Source organism: Anabrus simplex, chromosome 1 (assembly GCF_040414725.1).
Source record: "Anabrus simplex isolate iqAnaSimp1 chromosome 1, ASM4041472v1, whole genome shotgun sequence".
NCBI classification, from domain to species: Eukaryota; Metazoa; Arthropoda; class Insecta; order Orthoptera; family Tettigoniidae; genus Anabrus; species Anabrus simplex.
Genome location: NC_090265.1, coordinates 1315175173 through 1315199282, shown reverse-complemented (window position 1 = coordinate 1315199282; position 24110 = coordinate 1315175173). Strand labels below are relative to the sequence as shown.

The 24110-nt window shown below is 38.4% G+C and overlaps 1 protein-coding gene across 1 annotated transcript in view; it reads left to right on the top strand.

Moving 5' to 3' along the window:
- LOC136878560 (waprin-like protein) overlaps nt 1-13231 on the top strand; it is a 97472-nt gene extending 84241 nt beyond the window's left edge. Inside the window, exons 4-5 of the mRNA XM_067152092.2 lie at nt 5043-5145; nt 12998-13231. Coding sequence (XP_067008193.1) covers nt 5043-5134 — 92 coding nt within the window. The 3' untranslated portion in view covers nt 5135-5145; nt 12998-13231. The remainder of the gene's footprint in view (nt 1-5042; nt 5146-12997) is intronic.
- The last annotated feature ends 10879 nt before the right edge of the window (nt 13232-24110 follow it).

Here is a 24110-nt window from a genome sequence, read left to right as displayed (position 1 = left end):
GAAAGTCGCGCAGTAGCGCGGTATATCGAGAAGGCAGTGGCAACACAATGTGACTTAATCTTGACGATAATGGCCAGTCCGCCTTTGCTTGCAGGACCTAGTGTTTACAGTGCACTATGTCTTCTGGTATAGGCTAGAGCAATTTTGTTACTTTCGTAGATCTGTCTCTGTCTTATCCTTGGCTTTGACAATATGAAAGTGACTGAGGTATGAGCGATGCTAGTAATGCCAATCCTTATGCAGCCAGTCCCTGCTATGAATGATGTGAAAATGTTGCTCATAGGGTCGGTTGGTGTATGCATTTCAGTGGGCTTGGCAGACTGATATGTAATAGCAACTCTGGCTTGGTGAGGAAAGCAACGGGAAACTACCTCACTCCTCAATTTCCCTAGTAGGCCTCTTCAGTGATGCCTAGGCCATCTATGAAAGCTAAAAGTAAGGCAAGTACAATATAACATATTAAAAAATTTATGTATAGTGGCATGGAATTAAATTCCATCTTGTCATTTCAATATAAACACAGTAGGATGATGTCTATATGGATAAAATGTTGTGCACTGAGCACTGTTGCGATATGACGGCACTGTGTCCTTGGTGATCCAATACTCCCTTGTAAAATTCAAGTAGGATGAAATTAATAATAATATAAAAAGATGTAAAACCAAGTTGTCAAGCCGATGCCCTCAGTTAATAGGTGTTTATGCAGCCAGGTTGATATGAACCTTATATGGTCGATGTTATACAGTGGTGTATGCTGGGATCAAGACGTGGGCTACCACTAGAATTAGGTTACCCCTTTTCGATGGTTGGTTTAGTGAACGTCAAGCCTTCAGCGTTTTGAGCTGCAGCCAATAGCCAACGGAGTTATTATTATTAAATACAGTGTTGAATTTTACAGCGGTCGTACACAACGTTCACTGGTTAATTAGCTTCCTCTGGAGATCAGTGGTGGTGTCCGGCCCATGACCACAGGTTCGGTCCAACCAACAAAAGAGAACGCTAAATCTGAAAGACTGCATTTCATTTTGGCAGACCTTCCAATAAAAGGAAAACTATATTGCCCCTATAACAGCAACCCTGCAGTATCTTCCTACAAGTTTTGTAAATGGAGCAATGTGTCCGATGCTTACATTATAATGTGCTTTAAACTTCCATCATTCTCAGTATTGAGGTTTGGGCTTCACTGATAGCCTTGGTAGCCCTCAGTATACGCCACCGATTTTATAATGCAAGTTGGTGCGCAAGGCTGCCGTGCGACTGTCAAAGGGATATTTTCAGGAGAAAGGAAAAACTGTTTTGTAGCTAAAAGAAAGGTTTGATCAAAAGAGTTTCTATTGGGCATTTATACATCATATATCTGTGTATACAACTACAAAGTATAAAAATCATATTACGTACGGTTTTCAAGTTATACCATTTTTATATCAAGGAATATGTCCCTATTTATACTCAAATATGAGAAAGATCTTTGTAGAGGCAGATAATGTATAATTGCAGTTTCAAAAGTTTATTAAGCAGTAACACATTATTACATAGACATTCGCCCAACCATAATTTCTGTTATAGTTATTCATTGTCATTCCGTCTGTTTAAAGTGTTTTACTTTACGAAGATGTCTAGACTCCATAACCTCTGAATGGTGTATGTCATCTATGTTTAAAATATCGTGAAGATCATCAACGTTATCGTCCATTCTTTCAATGTGTATATTTCACCATAATTATATTACTGCAGACAGTAAATACCACGAAAATATACTGCACACTCGTTTCTTTTTCCGCTACTTGCTGATATACAACGCTTATACAAGGGTCCTGGTCTGTATAAGCAATTCAGTGAATAACTATAACAGATGTATACACAGAATGCTTACACACGGTTATTAGTAACGAATTTCAGATAAACGGTGTATAAAACTTGTATAAAAATTATACACTGTTTATTAGTAAGACGGTTACTGTATCAATGTGTGTGTACTCTGTAAGTTTTATCTATGAAATGTAAACTCTTATAAGTGAATAAGTGATCCCTTATTACTTAAGGGTTCGACTTATGTATAAGTGCTGTCTATGATTTCGGCCCTTATACACGGTTTATTAGTAACGAATTTCACATAAACGGTTTATGAACCTTGTATAAAAGTTGTACACCGTTTATTAGTAAGACGGTTAGCCTTTGCACGGCTGACTTGGATGAGTCGCTCTAGCTAGCTCCTAGCGCAGCGAGGGATACACTCGGCCGTGGTATTTGCAATGCGGCAGCCGTTGACGTAGACGTAGACATCGTCTAAACACCGTTTTTCAATAGGCCCATTATATAAAATACCTCAAAAGCCATCTCCGTATTGGCCATGAAGGGCCCTTGGAGGAGTGAGAAGTGAAGGCTTCCATTATCACTAACTTCAGGCTTTTAATATTATTATTAACAAACACATCGCAATCGGGAAATACCCCGGTGGCAATAGTCAATTACAGTAGTGTGATAATAAGGCAAAGTTAAAACATAATTACCCAACAACAACAACAACAACAACAACAACAACAACAACAACAACAAAAGTACACCGAGCAGTTCCTTGGAAAGAAAATATTGCAGGAAATATTACTAGTTTAAAATTCTTAAGTATATCGAGTGCTTAACATTACGGCTTACAATACTATAGGTTGAGCTTACTACTAGCTTAAAATTACAAGTGATAATAAAGTAAACTTAAAATATAACTATCCAACAACAACAACAACAACAACAACAACAACAAGAGTGCAACAAGCAATTCCACGGGGAGAAAATATTACAAGAAATACTACTATTGTAACATTCTAAATCCAGCATCATCATATACAAATTCTCACACAACTTAATTATTTCCAGGTCTTAACACTACAGCTTACAATACTACAGGTAGAGCTTACTACTAGCTTAAAATTACAAGTGATAATAAAGTTAAAACATAGGTAATTACCGAACAACAAGTCTAGTCTACAAAGGTAACGACCCTGGTCTAGGTAACGATCATATACAGTACACCAACGGGATCCATCATGTGACTCTCAGCCCACTCCAAATGTAGGAGGCATCAGTAAGTGGACCTAGTGCCCAAGACATTTTCAGCAACATACGCTGCAGGTCTTTACCCACCAGAAATTAACCTGGTACTCGTTTTTGGTGTAAGCCGTGTGAACGTCAGATCAATATGCCTCTCCGGAAGACAAAATATCATTTCTAAATTTTTTGACTTCCTGACAGGGAATTGAACCCACGTCCTTCCGGTTGAAGGGAAATGTATGTGTTATCCAGTGCCATCACAAACTTCCAGTTGTTCATTTGGCAGGTGGTGATCATAATGTTTAGGGCAGCTGTACTTCCTTTCGTAAATGTGCCACATTTGGAGGTCATGTAGGCTACATGAGCTCCTTCTTAGTCTCTTTACTTCTCTGTTATAATATAGTGGATCTTTACCATTCCTTACCACCTTTAAAGGTACAAACCTATTTTTTACATTCCTCAACAATAGCTTTAAACCCATCCTAGAGTCTGTATACACTTTTATTTACCGTTTCCCACAGATCATAATTCCTCTTTAAAAAGTCCCTACGCCTGTTTTATCAGCAATATGGTACTGGCTAATAGTCCTAATTTTAATACCTTCCTTTCTTTCAAATTTATTTTTAACTATGACAAAAACAGCTTCGTGATCAGTAATACCATCTATTACTTCGGTTTTTCTATAGAGCTCATCGGGTTTTATCAGCACCACTTCCAAAATATTCTTCCCTCTAGTTGGTTCCATCACTTTATGAATCAGCTGCCCTTCCCATATTAACTTATTTGCCATTTCTTGTTCATGCTTCCTGTCGTTCGCATTACCTTCCCAATTGACATTTGGTAAATTGAGATCACCCGATACAATCACGTTCGTTTCCTTATCGTTTCCCACATAGCTGATTATCTTATCAAATAATTCTGAATCAGCGTCAGCGCTACCCTTTCCCGGTCTGTACACTCCAAAGACATCAAGTTGCCTATTATCTTTAGAGCTGAACCTTACACCCAGAATTTCATGTTTTTCATCCTTAACTTTTTCGTAGCTTACAGTTCTTTCAACAGAATGAATACTCCCCCTCCTACCATTCCTATCCTACCCCTACGATGCACACTCCAGTTCCATGAGAATATTTCTGCATCCATTAGGCCCTATATCATTTCTCAGCCATGATTCAACTCCTATTACAATATCTGGTAAGTATATATCTATTAAATTACTTAATTCTATTCCTTTCTTTACAATGCTTCTACAATTGAGCACTAACATTTTTATGTCATCTCTACTTGATTTCCAGTTCCCTGTTCGCTTAACGCCGCTCCCTAGGCCACCCCGTTTCCCTGAATGTACCTGTCTATAACCCTTCTAAACAAGTTTCCTAACTTATATGTACCACTGCGGTTTAAGTGAAGGCCATCTGAGCGCAGATCCCTGTCTCCTACCCACCCATTAGAATATAGAAATCTCACTCCAGTTTCCCACATACCCACTCCATAGTCTCATTTAAATCCCCAATCACCTTCCAGTCAGTATCCTCCTACACAGTATTCCACTGATAACACTGATAACAATCTCCGCTTCCTTAAACTTCATCCGCGCTGCATTTACCAGATCCCACACATCCCCAACTATGTTGGTACTTATACCTGCTTGCTTTACGTTGTTAGTACCAACGTGAAACACTACCACCTTCTCCTTTCCCTCTTCCTTCTCTTCTACTTTCCTCAGCATCCGTATCTATATGTCCATAATTCTGCAGTAGACTTCAAAATATTCAACATAATTAAACTCTAGATGTTCATACATGATGATGTGAGAGAGTTACATAATCCCACTCTATAACGCATTACAGTACACTTCTGTTTTGTTAAGTTTTCCAGTGTCACAAATATCTGTTTACCAGTGCGGTACCTATCTGAACAACGATAGTACAGGTAAGTTAAATGCATTTTATTGCATCTTTCTTGATCCTGAACTGGTATCTACTTTTCTCTTTCAGCTAACGTATACTGCGGTGACAGAAAATGTTCATCCAGTGAGAAATGCGGTATAGACCGATCTACCAAGAAGGAGAAATGTATGCCAAGGTAGAGTAACAATATGTAAGTAAATTGTTCCGTCTTCTTAAAAATAAGTTTCATTTTATGTCAATTTATTGATTTATGAATCTTCCTTCATTCTATCCATAAAAAAGAAAATTGAAAAAATGATTTGTTAAGATACAGAAAACAATTTAGAAACCCTTGGATGCATTCTAATTAGAAACAAACATAAAAGTAGGCTCTGCTAAAGTCTTAACTTACCATTCCAAAGCATAGAAGTGAGAAATAATTCAGGAAAATTGAAGGTGACAAATAAATCGAGTTAAACAACAATCCAGTTGCTGAAAACAAAAATAGTACGTACAAATAACCATCTGAATTTACGTATTTTTAATTTAATTGTACTGCTGCCGCATACTTATTTCTCCAGTAGAGGCTAAAAGTTGTAATTGGACTTTGGTATTGGTATATAAGTTTTCTTCTTCTACTTCTTCTTCTACTTCTTCTTCTTCTTCTTCTTCTTCGTGAATTGGTCACTTAGCACATTGCGGAAACCACGAAAAATCACTTCCAGGATGGCAGAGGTGGGAATCGAACCCACCTCTACTCAGTTGACTTCCCGGGGCTGAGTGGACCCTGCTCCAGCCCTCGTACCACTTTTCAAATTTCGTGGCAGAGCCGGGAGTCAAACCCGGGCCTCCGGGCGTGGCAGCTAATCACACTAACCACTACACCACAGAGGCGGACACTCATTCCTTACAAATGGCTTAGAAATTGAATTGGGCGCAGTCTCGTTGTATCAGTAAGTTTAGATATTTTAAAAATATTTCCAAGTTGGATTTGGGGTAATTTGTTCCATGTTTAATTCTGGGCCCTTTACTGATGATTTTGCTTTCTTTAATCTCTAATTGTTCCTTTAAATTTTTATGATGTAATCTGAGGGTTTCTGAAGCATAAACAGCTTCAGGTTTGATATCTGTTAAGTACAGACGAATTTTACTATTCTAGGACAAGCATTATTTGTTATAAACATTATTTGTGTGTTGGAAAGCAAATTAATAATAATAACAATATTAATAATACTCGTAATAATAATAAATAATAACTGTGCCATGAGTAAGGCCTCCAGGCGAATTTTAAACTGTGTATTCTACGACTGTGCATTCACCTATAGGAAAAGCCGTGAACTTGATGACATCATAGTACATTTTCCATTTGAGGACTAGATATCTCTGACATCAAAATGTTAGCTAATCTAGTTCGGATGTGATTACTTGTCAGGGAAAATGTTTGTATAAACACTTCTCCTTTGATCACCAGCTTTCACACTCTCTTTCATTCGACAGTGTAAGAAAGAATTACCCTTATTTTTGTCAGCATAGGTCCCATTAAACTATTTTACATAAATTTGCAAGCACTGTCAAAAGAAGAATTGATATATTTTACAGTAAAATATGGACAGATATAAAGTTTGGTCGCAAGAAATTAAGATGAAGGAAGGTAAACTTCACTAAGAACTTGGTAAGGCAATTAGTGTTTCATTTAATAACATACTCTTTTACTGAAATACTGTATCATACCATGCTTTTTCCTAATATAATTATGGGAAATGGGAGATAAATTAAATGGGATAAAATGACGTATAAAAATAAATGACAGACAATGCTTACATTTAAAAGACATGTAAATGAAGAATATTATTCACAATCCATAAGAATAATGGTAGGTGAGTTATAATAAATAAAAATAATATATTCTCATAACATCATAGTAAAAATCTTAAAGAAACAAAGGAGTGCATTTTGTTACAAAAATGTAGTAAATGAATAAAATGAACGTTTCCTACACACGGACATATTTGTATTTATATAAAATGAAAAGTAGAGTATAATCTTAAACAAAATTTTCACAATAATAATAATTATTATTATTTAGCCATAAATGATTGGAGGAAACTAATAAGGGAAAAACGGAAACTGAATGGATATTCATTACTTTGTCAAAAGCTGTCTTGCCCTTTAGTCGCCTTCTGTGAGTATTAAGGCCCTCCGTGCTCTCTTTATGGCAACTTCCTGTCTAAAACCATACTGTGTGTTCTAGTAAGACGTTAGAATAAAAGCACTGACAACGTATAACAGTCGCCGACTACTGTCGCATACGTCTGTGTGCTATTCCATTGTTTTTTTTTTTTTTGCTATTTGCTTTACGTCGCACCGACACAGATAGGTCTCATGGCGACGATGGGAAAGGAAAGGGCTAAGAGTGGAAAGGAAGCGGCCGTGGCCTTAATTAAGGCACAGCCCCGGCATTTGCCTGGTGTGAAAATGGGAAAACACGGAAAACCATCTTCAGGGCTGCCGACAGTGGGGTTCGAACCTACTATTCCCCAATACTGGATACTGGCCGCACTTAAGCGACTGCAGCTATCGAGCTCGGTATTCTGTTGTTTTAGCAGTTTGCAAACACTGAATTAAATAAATGCCCGTATTCATGCGAGGCTGGTCATGGTCAGGAAGCATGACCAACAAATGGCAAATAAGTTAATATGGGAAGGGCATCTGACTCAGAAAGTGATGGAACCAACTAGAGGGAAGAATATTCTGGATGTGGTGCTGGTAAAACCAGATGAGCTCTATAGAGAAACTGAATAGATGGTTTTAGTGATCACGAAGCTGTTTTTGTGATAGTTAAAAATAAATGTGAAAGAAAGGAAGATATTAAAATTAGGACTATTAGGCAATACCATATTGCTGATAAAACAGGCATAGGGACTTTCTGTGGAAAACGGTAAACAAAAGCGTATACAGACTCTAGGATGGGTTTAAAGCAATTGTTGAGGAATGTGAAAATAGGTTTGTACCTTTAAAGGTGGTAAGGAATGGTAAAGATCCACTATATTATAACAGAGAAGTAAAGAGACTAAGAAGGAGGTGCACTTTGAAAAGAAATAGAGTTAGAAATGGCTGTGGAAGTAAGGAGAAATTGAAGGAAGTAGGAAATTGAATCTAGCAAAGAAGTCAGCTAAGGATAGCATAATGGTAAGCATAATTGGCGGTCATACAAATTTTAGAGAAAAATGGAAGAGTATGTATAGGTACCTTAAGGCAGAAACAGGTTCCAAGAAGGATATTCCAGGAATCATTAATGAACAAGGGGAGTGTGTATGCAAGGATATTCAAAAGGCAGAAGTATTCAGTCAGCAATATATAAAGATTGTTGGTTACAAGGATAATGTCCAGATAGAGGAGGTGACTAATGCTAAAGAAGTATTAAAATTTGCATATGATAACAATGACATTTACAATAAGATACAAAAGTTGAAAACTAGAAAAGCGGCTGGAATTGATAAGATTTTTGGGGATATACTAAAGACAATGGGTTGGGATATAGTACCATACCTGAAGTACTTATTTGATTATTGTTTTGTTGAAGGAGCTATACCAAATGAATGGAGAGTTCCTATAGTAGCCCCTGTGTATAAAGGAAAGCGTGATAGACATAAAGCTGAAAATTAAAGGCCAGTAAGTTTGACATGCGTTGCATGTAAGCTTTGGGAAGGCATTCTTTCTGATTATATTAGACATGTTTGCGAAATGTATAACTGGTTCGATAGTAGGCAGTTCGGTTTTAGGTAAGGTTATTCCACTGAAGCTCAACTTGTAGGATTCCAGCAAGATATAGCAGATATCCTGGATTCAGGAGGTCATTGGACTGTATCGCGATTGACCTATCTAAGGCATTTGATAGGGTAGATCATGGGAGACTACTGGCAAAAATGAGTGCAAATGGACTTGATAAACTGAATGGGTGATTATGTTTCTAGAAAATAGAACTCAGATAATTAGAGTAGGCGAAGCGTTATCTGTCCCTGTAATAACTGAGAGGGGAATTCCTGAAGGCAGTATTATTGGACCTTTATGTTGTCTTATATACTCTATATAAATGATATTAGTAAAGACGTGGAATCAGAGATAAGTCTTTTTACAGAGTAATAAATAGTTACAGGACTGTGAGCAACTGCAAAATGACCTCGATAATGTTGTGACAAGACCGACTCCAATCCTCAGACCTTAATGCTACTCTCGATCGTTCAAAGATGGCGAATCGAGTAGCCGAAATTGTTGGAAATGTGGGTTTGTTTTGGTTTGCTGTTATCGTATGTAGTCGGTGCAATTTTATTAAATTTGACGATAAATGTTAGTTTCTTTGTAGAATATAAGTGTGCGAGTGTATTTATATGAGTCGGTGGGTACATAGGATCTGTAATTATACGCAGTAATGTGAGAATGTGCTTGTTTTGATCGTATTTTTACTCATTAAAAAACATGAGTGTACTAGGAGGACCAGGTTTTAGTCTAACTATGGCAATGCCTCTCATACAACTATTCTTAAGTTTCCTACGAAATAGAACATCAGAAGAGAAATCGATTAGGAATATACATCGTGATTATTTTGAAGTCCATGGCAGAACCGTAGCGTGCATACATCATTTTGAGAATAGGTCTGAGGTTAGGAAATCTAGTTCTCTACTTCCAAACTATTCGTGTTCCTCGAAAAATATTAACTTAGATAGAATATAATTGATATTGTGTTATTCCGTCAGTGTCTATGTGCTTCAAAGTGTCTAGTGATTTAGATGCAAGTGTATTTTACAATAATCTGTGCTTTGCCTGCGGAAATGTTTGGCTGGATCTTGGAGTATAACAAAACTTATAAGTGTGACAGATGGAGCAATCTGTATACTGTTACACAAAAGAAATAGTGACTTAGAGGGATTAGTTGGGTTTGTAACGTAGGGTTTTACACTACCAACACCTTCCGATTCATGCTGTGGCTATCAGTTATCAAGCAGACTGTGCCGAACTGAAGCTCGTGCATGTGGTTAAATATCAATGTTTAGTCAATAGAGTTTTTCCACTCTTGTTATTTAATGGGTAAAAACCTATTAGGCTATATCTTTAGTGTCTGAACGTTTCATTAGGTTACTATCATTGCGTGAAGTGCTGTTATGCCATATGTCAACATTATATTAACATCATGTTAACATAATCATTTCGGGTGTACTTGATCTGAGTGACACCGAGCTCGAAAGCTGCAGTCGCTTAAGTGCGCCAGTGTCCAGTATTCGGGAGATAGTAGGTTCGAACCCCACTGTCGGCAGCCCTGAAAATGGTTTTCCGTGGTTTCCCATTTTCGCACCAGGCAAATGCTGGGGCTGTACCTTAATTAAGGCCACGGCCGCTTCCTTCCCACTCCTAGACCTTTCCTGTCCCATCGTCGCCATAAGACCTATCTGTGTCGGTGCGACGTAAAGCAATTAGCAAAAAACTAGCAATGATCTGAGTGACTCAGATGGTTAAGGAGCTGGCCTTCTGATCCCACGTTGCTGGATTCGATCCTGACTCAGTCCGGTGGTATTTGATGGTGCTCAAATACGTCAGCCTCGTGTCGGTAGATTTACTGGCACGTAAAGGAACTATTGCAGGACTAAATTTCGGCATCTCGACGTTTCCGAAACCCGTAAAAAATGTAGTTAGTAGGACGTAAAACGAATAACATTATGATTTCGGGTGTAATTCCCATTCATTGGGTGGTGAATTTAAGAAATTATCTACCACTTCAAAACTAAGGCAACAAGTTATGTTTGTGTTTCACAGTTCTCATGAGAGCGAATAAATCGAGGAATTTTGCACCTTAATTTATTTTTAAACATTCAAAATGATGTTAGAAGTATCATTTTAACAGTTTTATCACGTATTTCCATCTATCCAGAGAAGTGAAATCTAAGAGAAAACGTTATTTGACGAATTGAAATGTCTAAATAATCAGCTTGTTGGTCTCTTTTCTAGTAGAATGTATGTGATTCTAGTTGATTATGTGTGATGCGTACTTGTTGGCGAAGCGATTTCATACGTGTAAAAGTGATTTTCCTTACGATGTTACATTTATCATATTAAATTACGGCCGTTTATATAAAATGCACGTGATATTTTCGTGTTAGCCAATACCAGCAATTCGGCTACTTCGGCCGCCATGTTTTTCTTATATTACGGTCTAAGGATTGGAGTCGGTCTTGGTTGTGAGATGGATAGTAGGCAATGGTATGAGGATAAACGGGGTTAAAAGACAGATTGTGAGTTTCACAAATATGGAAAGTCCTCTCATTTTTAATTACTGCATTGATGGGTTGAAAGTCCTCTCTGGGGATCATTGTAACTACCTAGGTCTCAATATCAGGCAAGACATTCATTGGGGTAATCACATAAATATGATTGTAAATAAAGGGTACAGATCTCTGCACATGGGTATGAGGGTATTTAGGGGTTGTAGTAAGGATGTAAAGGAGAGGGCATATAAGTCTCTGGTAAGATCCTAACTAGAGTATGGTTCCAGTGTATGTGACCCTCACCAGGATTACTTGATTCAAGAACTGGAACAATCCAAAGAAAAGCAGCTAGATTTGTCCTGGGTGATTTCCGACAAAGTAGCGTTACAAAAATGCTAGGAAGACTTGGGAGAAAGGAGACGAGCTGCTCAACTAAGTGGTATCTTCCGAACTGTCAGTGGAGAGATGGCTTGGAATGAAATCAGTAGACGAATAAGTTTGAGTGGTGTCTCTAAAAGTAGGAAAGCTCACACAATATGAAGATTGGAATTCAAGAGGATAAACTGGGGCAAATATTCTTTTATGGGAAGGGGAGTTATGGATTGGAATAACTTATATCAAGGGAGATGTTCAATAAATTTCCAATTTCTTTGCAATCATTTAAGAAAAGTCTAGGAAAACAACTGATAAGAAATCTGCCACCTGGGCGACTGCCCTAAATGCAGATTAGTAGTGATTGATTTGAAATATACAATACCCTTTACTGATTTTTGGAGTAGTTGTAGAGATACGATCAGACAATTATTATGGCAAGATTATTGAAGTCACCCCTCGAGTAGAACAAGTTGACGTTTCTTTACGCTCCTTCCGATTATACCTAAATCTCCGTGTTCTTTTACAAGTTGCTTTACGTCGCACCGACTGAGATAGGTCTTATGGCGACTACGGGACAGGAAAGGACTAGGAGTGGGAAGGAAACGGCCGTGGCCTTAATTAAGGTTGAGCCCCAGCATTTTCCTGGTGTGAAAATGGGAAACTACGGCAAACCATCTTCAGGGCTGCCGACAGTGAGGTTCGAACCCGCTATCTCCCGAATACTGGATTCTTGCTGCAGTTAAGCGAGTGCAGCTATCGAGCTCGGTAAATCTCCGTGGTTTAAATTACATTATTATTCTATACGTCATATAACTAATACCGGTATTATTCGTTTGCGTCTCAATCGTATGTGCACTCCTGATCATTTGTATCGCATGAAATTGATAGAGTCTAAACTTCGGTCGGTACAATTAACCATATTTTGTTTCAATGTTAGCTGCTCAATGTTAGCAGAATAAAATGATTGCAGCCACATTTTAGGCAACCATTCGCCTTACCCACTCAACTATCATTTTCGATAATAACTCCTACGCACAGTACGGTGGTGGCTCTATCTAACTTCCTTTCCGTAACCAACACTTTCATTTAATCATTTCCCCTTGTACGTTGATTCGGTCATGTTCGTGTGGTAGAAAGTCGCCCAGAAGGATCGCTCAGGCGTGAAGCTTTGTACCTTGTGTCCTTGTGTGTTGTATATTTGCGGTAGATGTATTATCCTCTATGCCTAACTTTATGCCTTGTATTTTCGTCTCCTCCATAATTTGCTGATCATTCTAGGGCTAGTGACTGGATAAATCGCTATTAGTGAAGACCATTAAATTATAAAAGAGAAGAAGTTTCAGTCATTTTCAGTTATTTTAGATAGGTAACACAGACAGTTATGCTTCTGCAACATATGTTATAATAACTACTATATTTTCTCCTTTTCAGGTGAGAAGATGATAGCTAATCATGTTTCTCATCAGCCGTGAGTGACAACATCATTCAGTGATAAGTTTTGGTCTACTGGGTGAACTGAAGTTTCTACAGCTAGATTAAGCTTCTTTTCCTCTAAAGAGACTATCAGTGACACAGTTTATCAGAATATGTTGTATGTCGTGAAATATACATATACTGGACTAGTGGTTAATAAAAGTGAATGCTGCGGCGAGGTTTGAAAATTTACACTACCCAGTTGTGAGACAATGAATCTTTCCTTCTTTATTTGATATGTAATTGATCGGAATAAATGTATCTTTTTTATACTCAAATGAAAATAATGTACTTTCTTTGTAATTACAGTATATTCTAGCAGTGCCAGTATTATTATTTTTATTATTGCCGTATTATTATGTCATCATCTTCATCATCATCATCATTACATTCGGATACTCAGGAATCATAACTGTGAGGTTTGATTTGGTGTGTGAAATGAAATGTATACATACATACATACATACATACATACATACATACATACATACATACATACATACATACATACATACATACATACATACATACATACATACATACATACATACATACATACATACACACATAGATGCATACATGCATGCATACATACATACATACATACATACATACATACATACATACATACATACATACATACATACATACATACATACATACATACTGTCCCCTTTTCCGGGGTCGCTCAGCCGGCGGAGTGAGAGTCGCAAAGGGTGGAACGTTCGGAGGGCCATCTTTACTATTTTGGGACAGACCTTATGAAATTTATATGTGCAGGGCTATGGGTGATTGGATAGGTGACATAGCATAATGAAAATCAGAACAAAACAACAATAACATTTATTAATAAAACGACAGTCTGGACATGCAAATAAGAAAAAAACTATTTACTTATAGCATACACAATGTCAACATAATATGACTGCTTTTGATCTGTTAATGTGAAATATACACTGCATGCTTATGGGTTTCAGTCATTACAATCCATCACTTAAAATCCTTTGCCCGAGTGCACCAAGCTCGGTAATTATCAGCCTTTACGAAACCGTGGTAAAACTTTTACCGTGGTATTGTCGTAAAAGCAGTGCACCATTACTATCGCCCAGTTTCGTTACCGCGGTTTCTTGACGCTTGATTTTCTCGCTATTATTCCCCTCGGAAGAAATTCCAAGTAGTATTCAGGAAGCAGTGATAATTTCGATAGTCACTTGTCTTTAGTTTATCCAGCCGGCAGTGATCGTTTCGACAGTCACTTGACCCTCGTGTTTACATTTTGTGACAGCGCAAGCAAGTTATCGACTCCTTAAAATGGAAAATAATGTTCGACATGTTTTGAATGTTACGTCGAAGTCCTAAAGACATGGAAGGGGAACTCCTTTTTCACACACATTATTGTCTCTCGACAACATTCCTTGTGGCAATATGGGCTCTGTTCACTGATCTCTATACATGGATGGCTGGTAGCTTGGGTAGCAGTAAGCCGAATAGAAGATGACTGGCGTAGTAAGATGGCAGCGAGCGCATGGTGCAATAGACCACGAAGAGCGCGCTTGCTTTGTTTATGCTTAGTTCAGTGACGCCAGGCTTCTTGATTGTAGTTCCACGAGTGTTCTGTGCTGTGTTATTGCAAAGTAACTAGTAGTGTATTTTACGAATTTAGGTTCGTTGCCTTGTGGTATACTTGTGGATTACAAAATTCAATTTAAATATGTATGTGTGTATCTGAAATATGAATGAAGAAACATTCTACGGGGTGTTAACATACCGCAGTATTTAGCTTATGGATGGACAAACAGAACCGATCAGCAGAAGGAGAAATCATTTCATCGGGGAGTTTTAATAATAATGTTATTTGCTTTACGTCCCACTAACTACCTTTTTAAGGTCTTCGGAGACACCGAGGTGCCGGAATTTAGTCCCGCAGGAGTTCTTTTACGTGCCAGTAAATCTACCGACACGGGGCTGTCGTATCTGAGCACCTTCAAATACCACCGGACTGAGCCAGGATCGAACCTGCCAAGTTGGGGTTAGAAGGCCAGCGCCTTAACCGTCTGAGCCACTCAGCCCGGCTCGGGGAGTTTTATACTGTACATAAGAATCTTCCTAGGGTAGTGTTTTGAGTTTTAGGTTTATTGTATCTTATTTCGCATATTCCGGGAGCAAAATGGCAATTAATTTTTGTAGGTTTCCTTTCTCGAGACCCGAACATCTAAGATCATCGATTAGGAGTATCAGGCGGGAGAATTGGGAGCCTTCTAAAAAGCTGTTCTCTGCTCGGATCACTTAGAGGAAGACTGTTTTGATAGAAATGGACAAACTGTACACCTTAGAAGTGATGTACAGCCAACTGTTTTCAATTTTACTGAACATTAACTGCAAGTAAAGATTTACTTATATTTTTTCTCATAATTAAACTGACGGTTTCGATGAAATAATTGACTTGACCTTATAACAATCTTAGAAAATGAAGTCTGGAGGAATTCTAGACCTTATTTACATCAGTAATAATTATGGGTTTCAGACACTGGAGTGGTGGGAGAAGGGAAAGTGTGGTGGGTGTTTGGGGCTATCCCATTATACTATTCGTGGTATTTGGGACTCTTTTAACTAGTGTTACATATTTCTGATGATGACTATCAATATCGCTTTGCTAGCTGAATTTAATTAAAGAGGTCTGTAATAGTAAATTAAGCTGCAGGTAATGTGATATATTGACAAGTTTTGAATATTTGCTGGTTTTTTAAATGTGTACATTTGCTTCAATGATATTTTAATTTGATAATATGCGCGTTATTTCATGGAAACAGGAAACAGAAATTCATTATCAAGCACCGATTACGATATGTCGAATCTAGGCCTGTATATTGAGCTACGTTTATAGGTACATCATTTTAAGAATGCATAATTCCGTGGCATACATGTATACAATTTACAGCAATGTTTCCAGAAACTGATTTTCACTCGTATTGTGTTACCGATCGCTAATTGCATGTATTCAGCACTTAAGTTAATATTTACCGGCCGTTATTATACACTCATGTTTATTGCTATCCCGGAGATTTACTGACCTCGGAATGACGTGTCAGTGATCCCAATGTCCTTATGCTTTGAGTGAACATGTCTCTATATTTTTAATTATTCCAATGCGCCATTAATTGCGACTTAAAATTGACTATATTATCATTGCTTCCCCATAAGGAGAGCTCTAGGTTGGGTACGCCAACATGGCGAACAGCGCGCTCAACTTGGCGTACTTTCTCCTGCAGCGGAGACCTGCCATCAGCGATCCATGTATAGAGATCAGTGGCTCTGTTATATCGTTGTTCTGCTGGGGAGGTGGGATTCTGAACAGGTGTAAGGAGGAAGGATTTACATGGGTAACCTCCATCACCCAAAAGATAGCCATTAGCTATTTCTCTCGTCTCGAGATGCGCTCTCAGCCGAGAATTGTGAAATATTGTGCTATCATGAGTCGACCCTGGCCATCTTGCTACAATATCTCGTTCGAATCGCTCACAGTTTGCACGTTTAGCGAGAAATAACCTTTCCTATTTCTAAATATCTCCCCATTTTCACCTCCGGGAGACTGTATTCGCACATGAGTGCAGTCCAGCGCACCCAATACACCAAGGAACCCAGTTATTGTATGAAATCCTTTCATAACCTCTCTTTGTTCCCGCTGCGTAAGTGGAAGTTGAATGAACTGTGGCGATAACGACGCAAGTAGATCAAAATCCTTGTGTATTATGCGGCATACAGTAGTTCTGCCAACATCACAGACGTCACCGATCACTCCTTGAAATGTTCCAGTTGCATAGAAGACGATTTCTAGGCGATATAGGACAGTTTCTAACAGTCGGGCATTCCAATTGTTCACCATTTAAATCTAAAATGTAATTCACTGCTTCCTTACGCAATCTAAATCTTCTCTGGAACGAAACATCGCTAAATTCTTCAAATAAATCGCGTCTCTCTCCTATAATTCTCCTTTCATTTCTTTCAAACTGATTAAGATACTGGAGATATAACCTATAGTTGTTAAGCTCCATCTTGGAATCTTTAACCACAGAGCACAAATACAACTATACCGCGGTTTTCTTAGTTAACCGCTCGCTCATGTGCGGTAAAAATTATACCGCGGAAAAATGTCGGTAAACTCGACACCGAGCTTGGTGCAACAGAAATACGACTTTACCCTGGTAAAATTGTGAAGTTTACCGCGGTATTCTCTTTACCGAGGTTGGTGCATTCGGGCACTTGTCTGAAACCACGCTTCTGGTCTAAACCGTTGATTTAAGAAACTGTAACATTGAACAGACCACAATGTTAGCGAAAATGTCGTTATAACCACTATTGCTACATTTGATCATGTAATCTATATATATAAAGTAACTTGTCCTGACTGAATGATTCATCATCGCCGAGCCAAAACATCCGGACATAATGAAATGAAATTTTGAGGATACGTTTATAGTACAACGTAGGTGCTCGCTAAGGGAGAAATTTTGGATATTCCGTCGCTAAGGAGGTGAAAAGGGGGGTGAAATTTTAAAATGAGTGTATCTATATCTCAAAACTTCAAACGTTTACAGATGTAAAAAATGGTATTTAGAATCTTCTTTAAAAATAAGGAAATACATATTATTTTGTTTTCAGAAATTTCCAACAGGAGGGGTGGAAAAGGGTGAAAAGGGGGTTGAATGCCTTTAATGAGGATACTTATATCTCAGAAACTGAAGATATTACAGACCTGAAAATTGGTATTTGGGATCTTCTTCAAAAATAAAGGAACAGGTATTTTTTGTTTTTGGAAAATCCAGTTAATGGGAGGGTAAAAAGGGGGTGAATTTTTAAAATGAGTGTATCTATATCTCAAAACTTTGAAATTTTACAGCTGTAAACATTGGTATTTAGAATCTTCTTTAAAAATAAAGAAACACGTATTTTTTTGTTTTCGGAAAATCCAAATAGCAGGGGTGAAAGGGGGTGAAAATGGGTTGAATACCTTTAATGAGGATACTTATATCTCAGAAACTGAAGATATTACGGACCTGAAAATTGGTATTTGGGATCTCCTTCAAAAATAAAGAAACATATACTGTACTTTGTTTTTGGAAAATGCAATTAATGGGGGGTAGAAAAGGGGGTAAATTTTTAAAATGAGTGTATACATATATATATATACTGACTGACAGAGCAAATGCAACACCAAGAAGGAGTGGTCAGAACTTTATGCCAATTGCAGGGTAGACTGACGTCACTGAGGTATGCTCATGATGTGAAATGCGCCGCTGTGCTGCGCACGTAGCGAACGATAAATGGGACACGGCGTTGGCGAATGGCCCACTTCGTACCGTGATTTCTCAGCCGACAGTCATTGTAGAACGTGTTGTCGTGTGCCACAGGACACGTGTATAGCTAAGAATGCCAGGCCGCCGTCAACGGAGGCATTTCCAGCAGACAGACGACTTTACGAGGGGTATGGTGATCGGGCTGAGAAGGGCAGGTTGGTCGCTTCGTCAAATCGCAGCCGATACCCATAGGGATGTGTCCACGGTGCAGCGCCTGTGGCGAAGATGGTTGGCGCAGGGACATGTGGCACGTTTGAGGGGTCCAGGCGCAGCCGGAGTGACGTCAGCACGCGAGGATCGGCGCATCCGCCGCCAAGCGGTGGCAGCCCCGCACGCCACGTCAACCGCCATTCTTCAGCATGTGCAAGACACCCTGGCTGGTCCAATATCGACCAGAACAATTGGTTGAAGGAGGCCTGCACTCCCGGCGTCCGCTCAGAAGACTACCATTGACTCCACAGCATAGACGTGCACGCCTGGCATGGTGCCGGGCTAGAGCGACTTGGATGAGGGAATGGCGGAACGTCGTGTTCTCCGATGAGTCACGCTTCTGTTCTGTCAGTGATAGTCACCGCAGACGAGTGTGGCGTCGGCATGGAGAAAGGTCAAATCCGGCAGTAACTGTGGAGCGCCCTACCGCTAGACAACGCGGCATCATGGTTTGGGGCGCTATTGCGTATGATTCCACGTCACCTCTAGTGCGTATTCAAGGCACGTTAAATGCCCACCGCTACGTGCAGCATGTGCTGCGGCCGGTGGCACTCCCGTACCTTCAGGGGCTGCCCAATGCTCTGTTTCAGCAGGATAATGCCCGCCCACACACTGCTCGCATCTCCCAACAGGCTCTACGAGGTGTACAGATGCTTCCGTGGCCAGCGTACTCTCCGGATCTCTCACCAATCGAACACGTGTGGGATCTCATTGGACGCCGTTTGCAAACTCTGCCCCAGCCTCGTACGGACGACCAACTGTGGCAAATGGTTGACAGAGAATGGAGAACCATCCCTCAGGACACCATCCGCACTCTTATTGACTCTGTACCTCGACGTGTTTCTGCGTGCATCGCCGCTCGCGGTGGTCCTACATCCTACTGAGTCGATGCCGTGCGCATTGTGTAACCTGCATATCGGTTTGAAATAAACATCAATTATTCGTCCGTGCCGTCTCTGTTTTTTCCCCAACTTTCATCCCTTTCGAACCACTCCTTCTTGGTGTTGCATTTGCTCTGTCAGTCAGTGTATATATATCTCAAAACGTTTAAAGTGTACAGATGTAAAAATTGGTATCTAGGATCTCCTTTAAATATAAAGAATCACATTTTTTTGTTTTCGGAAATTCCCAATAGGAGGGTGAAAAAGTGGTTGAATGCCTTAAATGAGGATTGAAACATAAGATATAACAGACCTGAAAATTGGTATTTGGGATCTCCTTTGAAAATAAAGATACACGTATTTTTTGTTTTTGAAAATCTAATTAATGGGGGTTAAACAGGAGTGACAAATTGGAGTGAATTTTTAGAAAGGCTATATCTACAGTACATCTCAGAAACGTAAAATGTTACAGACGTAAAAATTGGTATTTGGAATCTCCTGTAAAAGTAAAGTAACGTAGGTGATTTGTTTTTGGAAAATCCACTTAAGGGTAATTAAAAGGGGAGTAAAATTTTAAAATGAGCATTTCTTCAGTATATCTCAAAAACTTAACATGTTATCGAAGTGAAAAAGTTTTTTATCTCTGTTGAAAATAAAGAAACATGTATTTTTTGTTTTCTGAAAAACCACTTGCGTGGAGGGGTAAAAGAGACTGAAAATGGGGTTGAATTCTTTTAATTAGGATACTGGTATCTCAAAATCTGAAGATGTTAGAGACGTGCAATTTGGTATTTGGAATTTCCTTTAAAAATAATGGAATACGTATTTTTGTTTTCGGAAATTCACCTAGAGGGAGGAGGGAAATTGAAAAATTAGTTGAATTATTTGTATGAGGATACTATTATCTCAAAAAGGAAAGATTATGCAGACGTGAAAATTGGTATTTGGAATCTGCTTTAAAATTAAACAAACACGTATTTTCGGAAAATCAAATGAAGGGGGAGGTGAAAAATTGAAAAATTAATTGAATTAATTGTATGAGGATACTTACATCTAACAAAAACTAAAGTTGTTACAGACGCAAACATTGATATTTGGATCTCCTTTAAAAACGAAGAGAAAATTATTTTGGGGAGCGGGGGTGAAAAGGAGTTGAATTCCTTTTATATGGACACATATCTCAAAAACTGACGATGTTAGAGTCGTGATAGTTGGTATTTAGAAGATCCTTTACTATTAAAGAGACAAGCATTTTTAACGCGAAGTTCACTTAAACATAAGGAAATACGCCTTCTTTTTTGGGGGGAACTTAAGGGCAGTGGGGTGAAAAAGGAGTTGGGACCAATTGATTTTACTGTTCATAATGTACTTATTCTGATCATAAACGGATGATTTTTTATCTTTCCTGGGTTCGTTTTCAAGAACAATCTTTTCTTTTGGAGTACATAAAGTTAGATTACAGCAGATTCTCCTGGCATATAAATAAAAATTTTTTTTGCTAGTTGTTTTACGTCGCACCGACACAGATAGGTCTTACGGCGACGATGGGACAGGAAAGGGCCAGGAGTGGGAAGGAAGCGGCCGTGGCCTTAATTAATAAAAATTTAAACACATTTGAAATAAATGATATGAATGATATTGACCGTGCAATTGTTCACCTCTATAATAAGGTCAATAACTCACGGAAGTATATCATTCATGTCGCCAGAAATCTCGCGCATTTGCCTACGCGCGAAGATGGTGCTGGTCACATTGTCAGCAATGACAATGGCAGAGGATGTAATTTACCGCCAAGTAGCGATCTTGCACCTTGCTGTGGGTTCCAGACCATCAGTAATAATAATAATAATAATAATAATAATAATAATAATAATAATAATCATCATCATCATCATCATCATAGCCGGGCTCATTGGCTCAGACGGTTGAGGCGCTGGCCTTCTGACCCCAACTTGGCAGGTTCTATCCTGGCTCAGTCCGGTGTTATTTGAAGGTGCTCAAATACGCCAGCCTCGTGTCGGTATATTTACTGGCACGTAAAAGAACTCCTGGGGATCTCAATTCCGGCACCTCGGCGTCTCCGGAAACCTTAAATGTAGTTAGTGGGACGTAAAGCCAATACAATTATTATTATTAAAAATAATAATAATAACTTAAATTCAACTAATATCACCCACCCTAATAATAAAATCATAATAATAATAATAACGTTCTGGACCGACCTCAAAATGTGCGGACCACGCTGGAAACGGGTCCTGGCCGGGTAATGACTACGATTGCAACGCAATTGCACAATTTTCCCCAATTATTTATCAGCAGATTTTATCACAGCATCAAGAACATTATTATGTCCCCTTCTGGATTAGTTTGAAGACCCTGGCATCATAATCACAGATCATAGCAATGAATAACATCGTGACATGTAATAAATGACCAACATTAGATGAACAAAAAGCATCACCACCATCAGTTAGGGGTACTTCGAAGAATGCACTCATCTAGCCTCATGGAGAAATTACTAAGTCTCTACTTTACATAATACAAATTGTTAAGCCATATTTTATTATTATTCCCTGAGTGACTAATCATATCACTATAATCACAAATACCTTCACGACTAACATGTACCCTCGTGGTCATCACGTTGTCAATTATATTCATAAAAAAGAATTATCACACAATCGTCACTCGCATTTATCTCTCAACAACAACTTTAAAACTGTTTCGACTCATTATAATTATTTGCATGATTATTATTCCTAAGTGCATCATAACGATGAACTGCCTACTGACCACAACGATAATAATAATAATAATAATAATAATAATAATAATAATAATAATAATAATAATCATCATCATAGCCGGGCTCATTGGCTCAGACGGTTGAGGCGCTGGCCTTCTGACCCCAACTTGGCAGGTTCTATCCTGGCTCAGTCCGGTGTTATTTGAAGGTGCTCAAATACGCCAGCCTCGTGTCGGTATATTTACTGGCACGTAAAAGAACTCCTGGGGATCTCAATTCCGGCACCTCGGCGTCTCCGGAAACCTTAAATGTAGTTAGTGGGACGTAAAGCCAATACAATTATTATTATTAAAAATAATAATAATAACTTAAATTCAACTAATATCACCCACCCTAATAATAAAATCATAATAATAATAATAACGTTCTGGACCGACCTCAAAATGTGCGGACCACGCTGGAAACGGGTCCTGGCCGGGTAATGACTACGATTGCAACGCAATTGCACAATTTTCCCCAATTATTTATCAGCAGATTTTATCACAGCATCAAGAACATTATTATGTCCCCTTCTGGATTAGGTTGAAGACCCTGGCATCATAATCACAGATCATAGCAATGAATAACATCGTGACATGTAATAAATGACCAACATTAGATGAACAAAAAGCATCACCACCATCAGTTAGGGGTACTTCGAAGAATGCACTCATCTAGCCTCATGGAGAAATTACTAAGTCTCTACTTTACATAATACAAATTGTTAAGCCATATTTTATTATTATTCCCTGAGTGACTAATCATATCACTATAATCACAAATACCTTCACGACTAACATGTACCCTCGTGGTCATCACGTTGTCAATTATATTCATAAAAAAGAATTATCACACAATCGTCACTCGCATTTATCTCTCAACAACAACTTTAAAACTGTTTCGACTCATTATAATTATTTGCATGATTATTATTCCTAAGTGCATCATAACGATGAACTGCCTACTGACCACAACGATAATAATAATAATAATAATAATAATAATAATAATAATAATAATAATAATAATAATAATAATTTACCGGTCACTTTAACCGAAGTATTGGTAGAGAATGACTTGTGAAATAATTCTGACCTTAGAAGGGAAGGTGATCACCCTCATTATTATTATTATTATTATTATTATTATTATTATTATTATTATTTTTTTAATGACTTCATTTCCCCGTAATCCATTCTGAAGATCTTAATTACACTCGTACCCTCATGAAATTCACCAACAAATGGGGATTAATCAATGAATCAACACAGCACATTTCATGAAATCAATAAAATGAGATCAATGAATCAATAAATCAATGTCTACTCTACCATCACCACTATTGATATTCTACTTCTCTAACGAAATTCAACGTTTCTTGATATAAGAATACAATCCAACTAGAAATCTACAGAAAGAAAGGGTAATGTCACAAGAGTACTTATTATTCCGATGTATGTGTCCGGCGTCTGGAATAGAGGTGTAGATGTAGGTTCTTCCTCCGGATTATGGCGGATTATAGATGAAGAAGTTCATCGTGCTGGCTCACACACTTCGGCTTAACAATTCATGATTCCTGTGCAGCCAGATAGTATGGAATCATTCCAGCGATGTCTTAGAGTTCCCCAGGATTTCCTTCTTGGTCGGTCCATGATGACAACTGGCTCTCGTAGGTTTTGCTAAAACTAAAATTTTATATTAGAATTGAATCCTCACTCGTTGTATTCCAATAGTTCGCCTTACAATACGTAACTGGCGCAATGATGTACAATGTGGTTCACTTATTAAAGCTTCAAATCTTGACCCTATTATCAGTTTGCAGCACTTCATTGAGTCGTCAT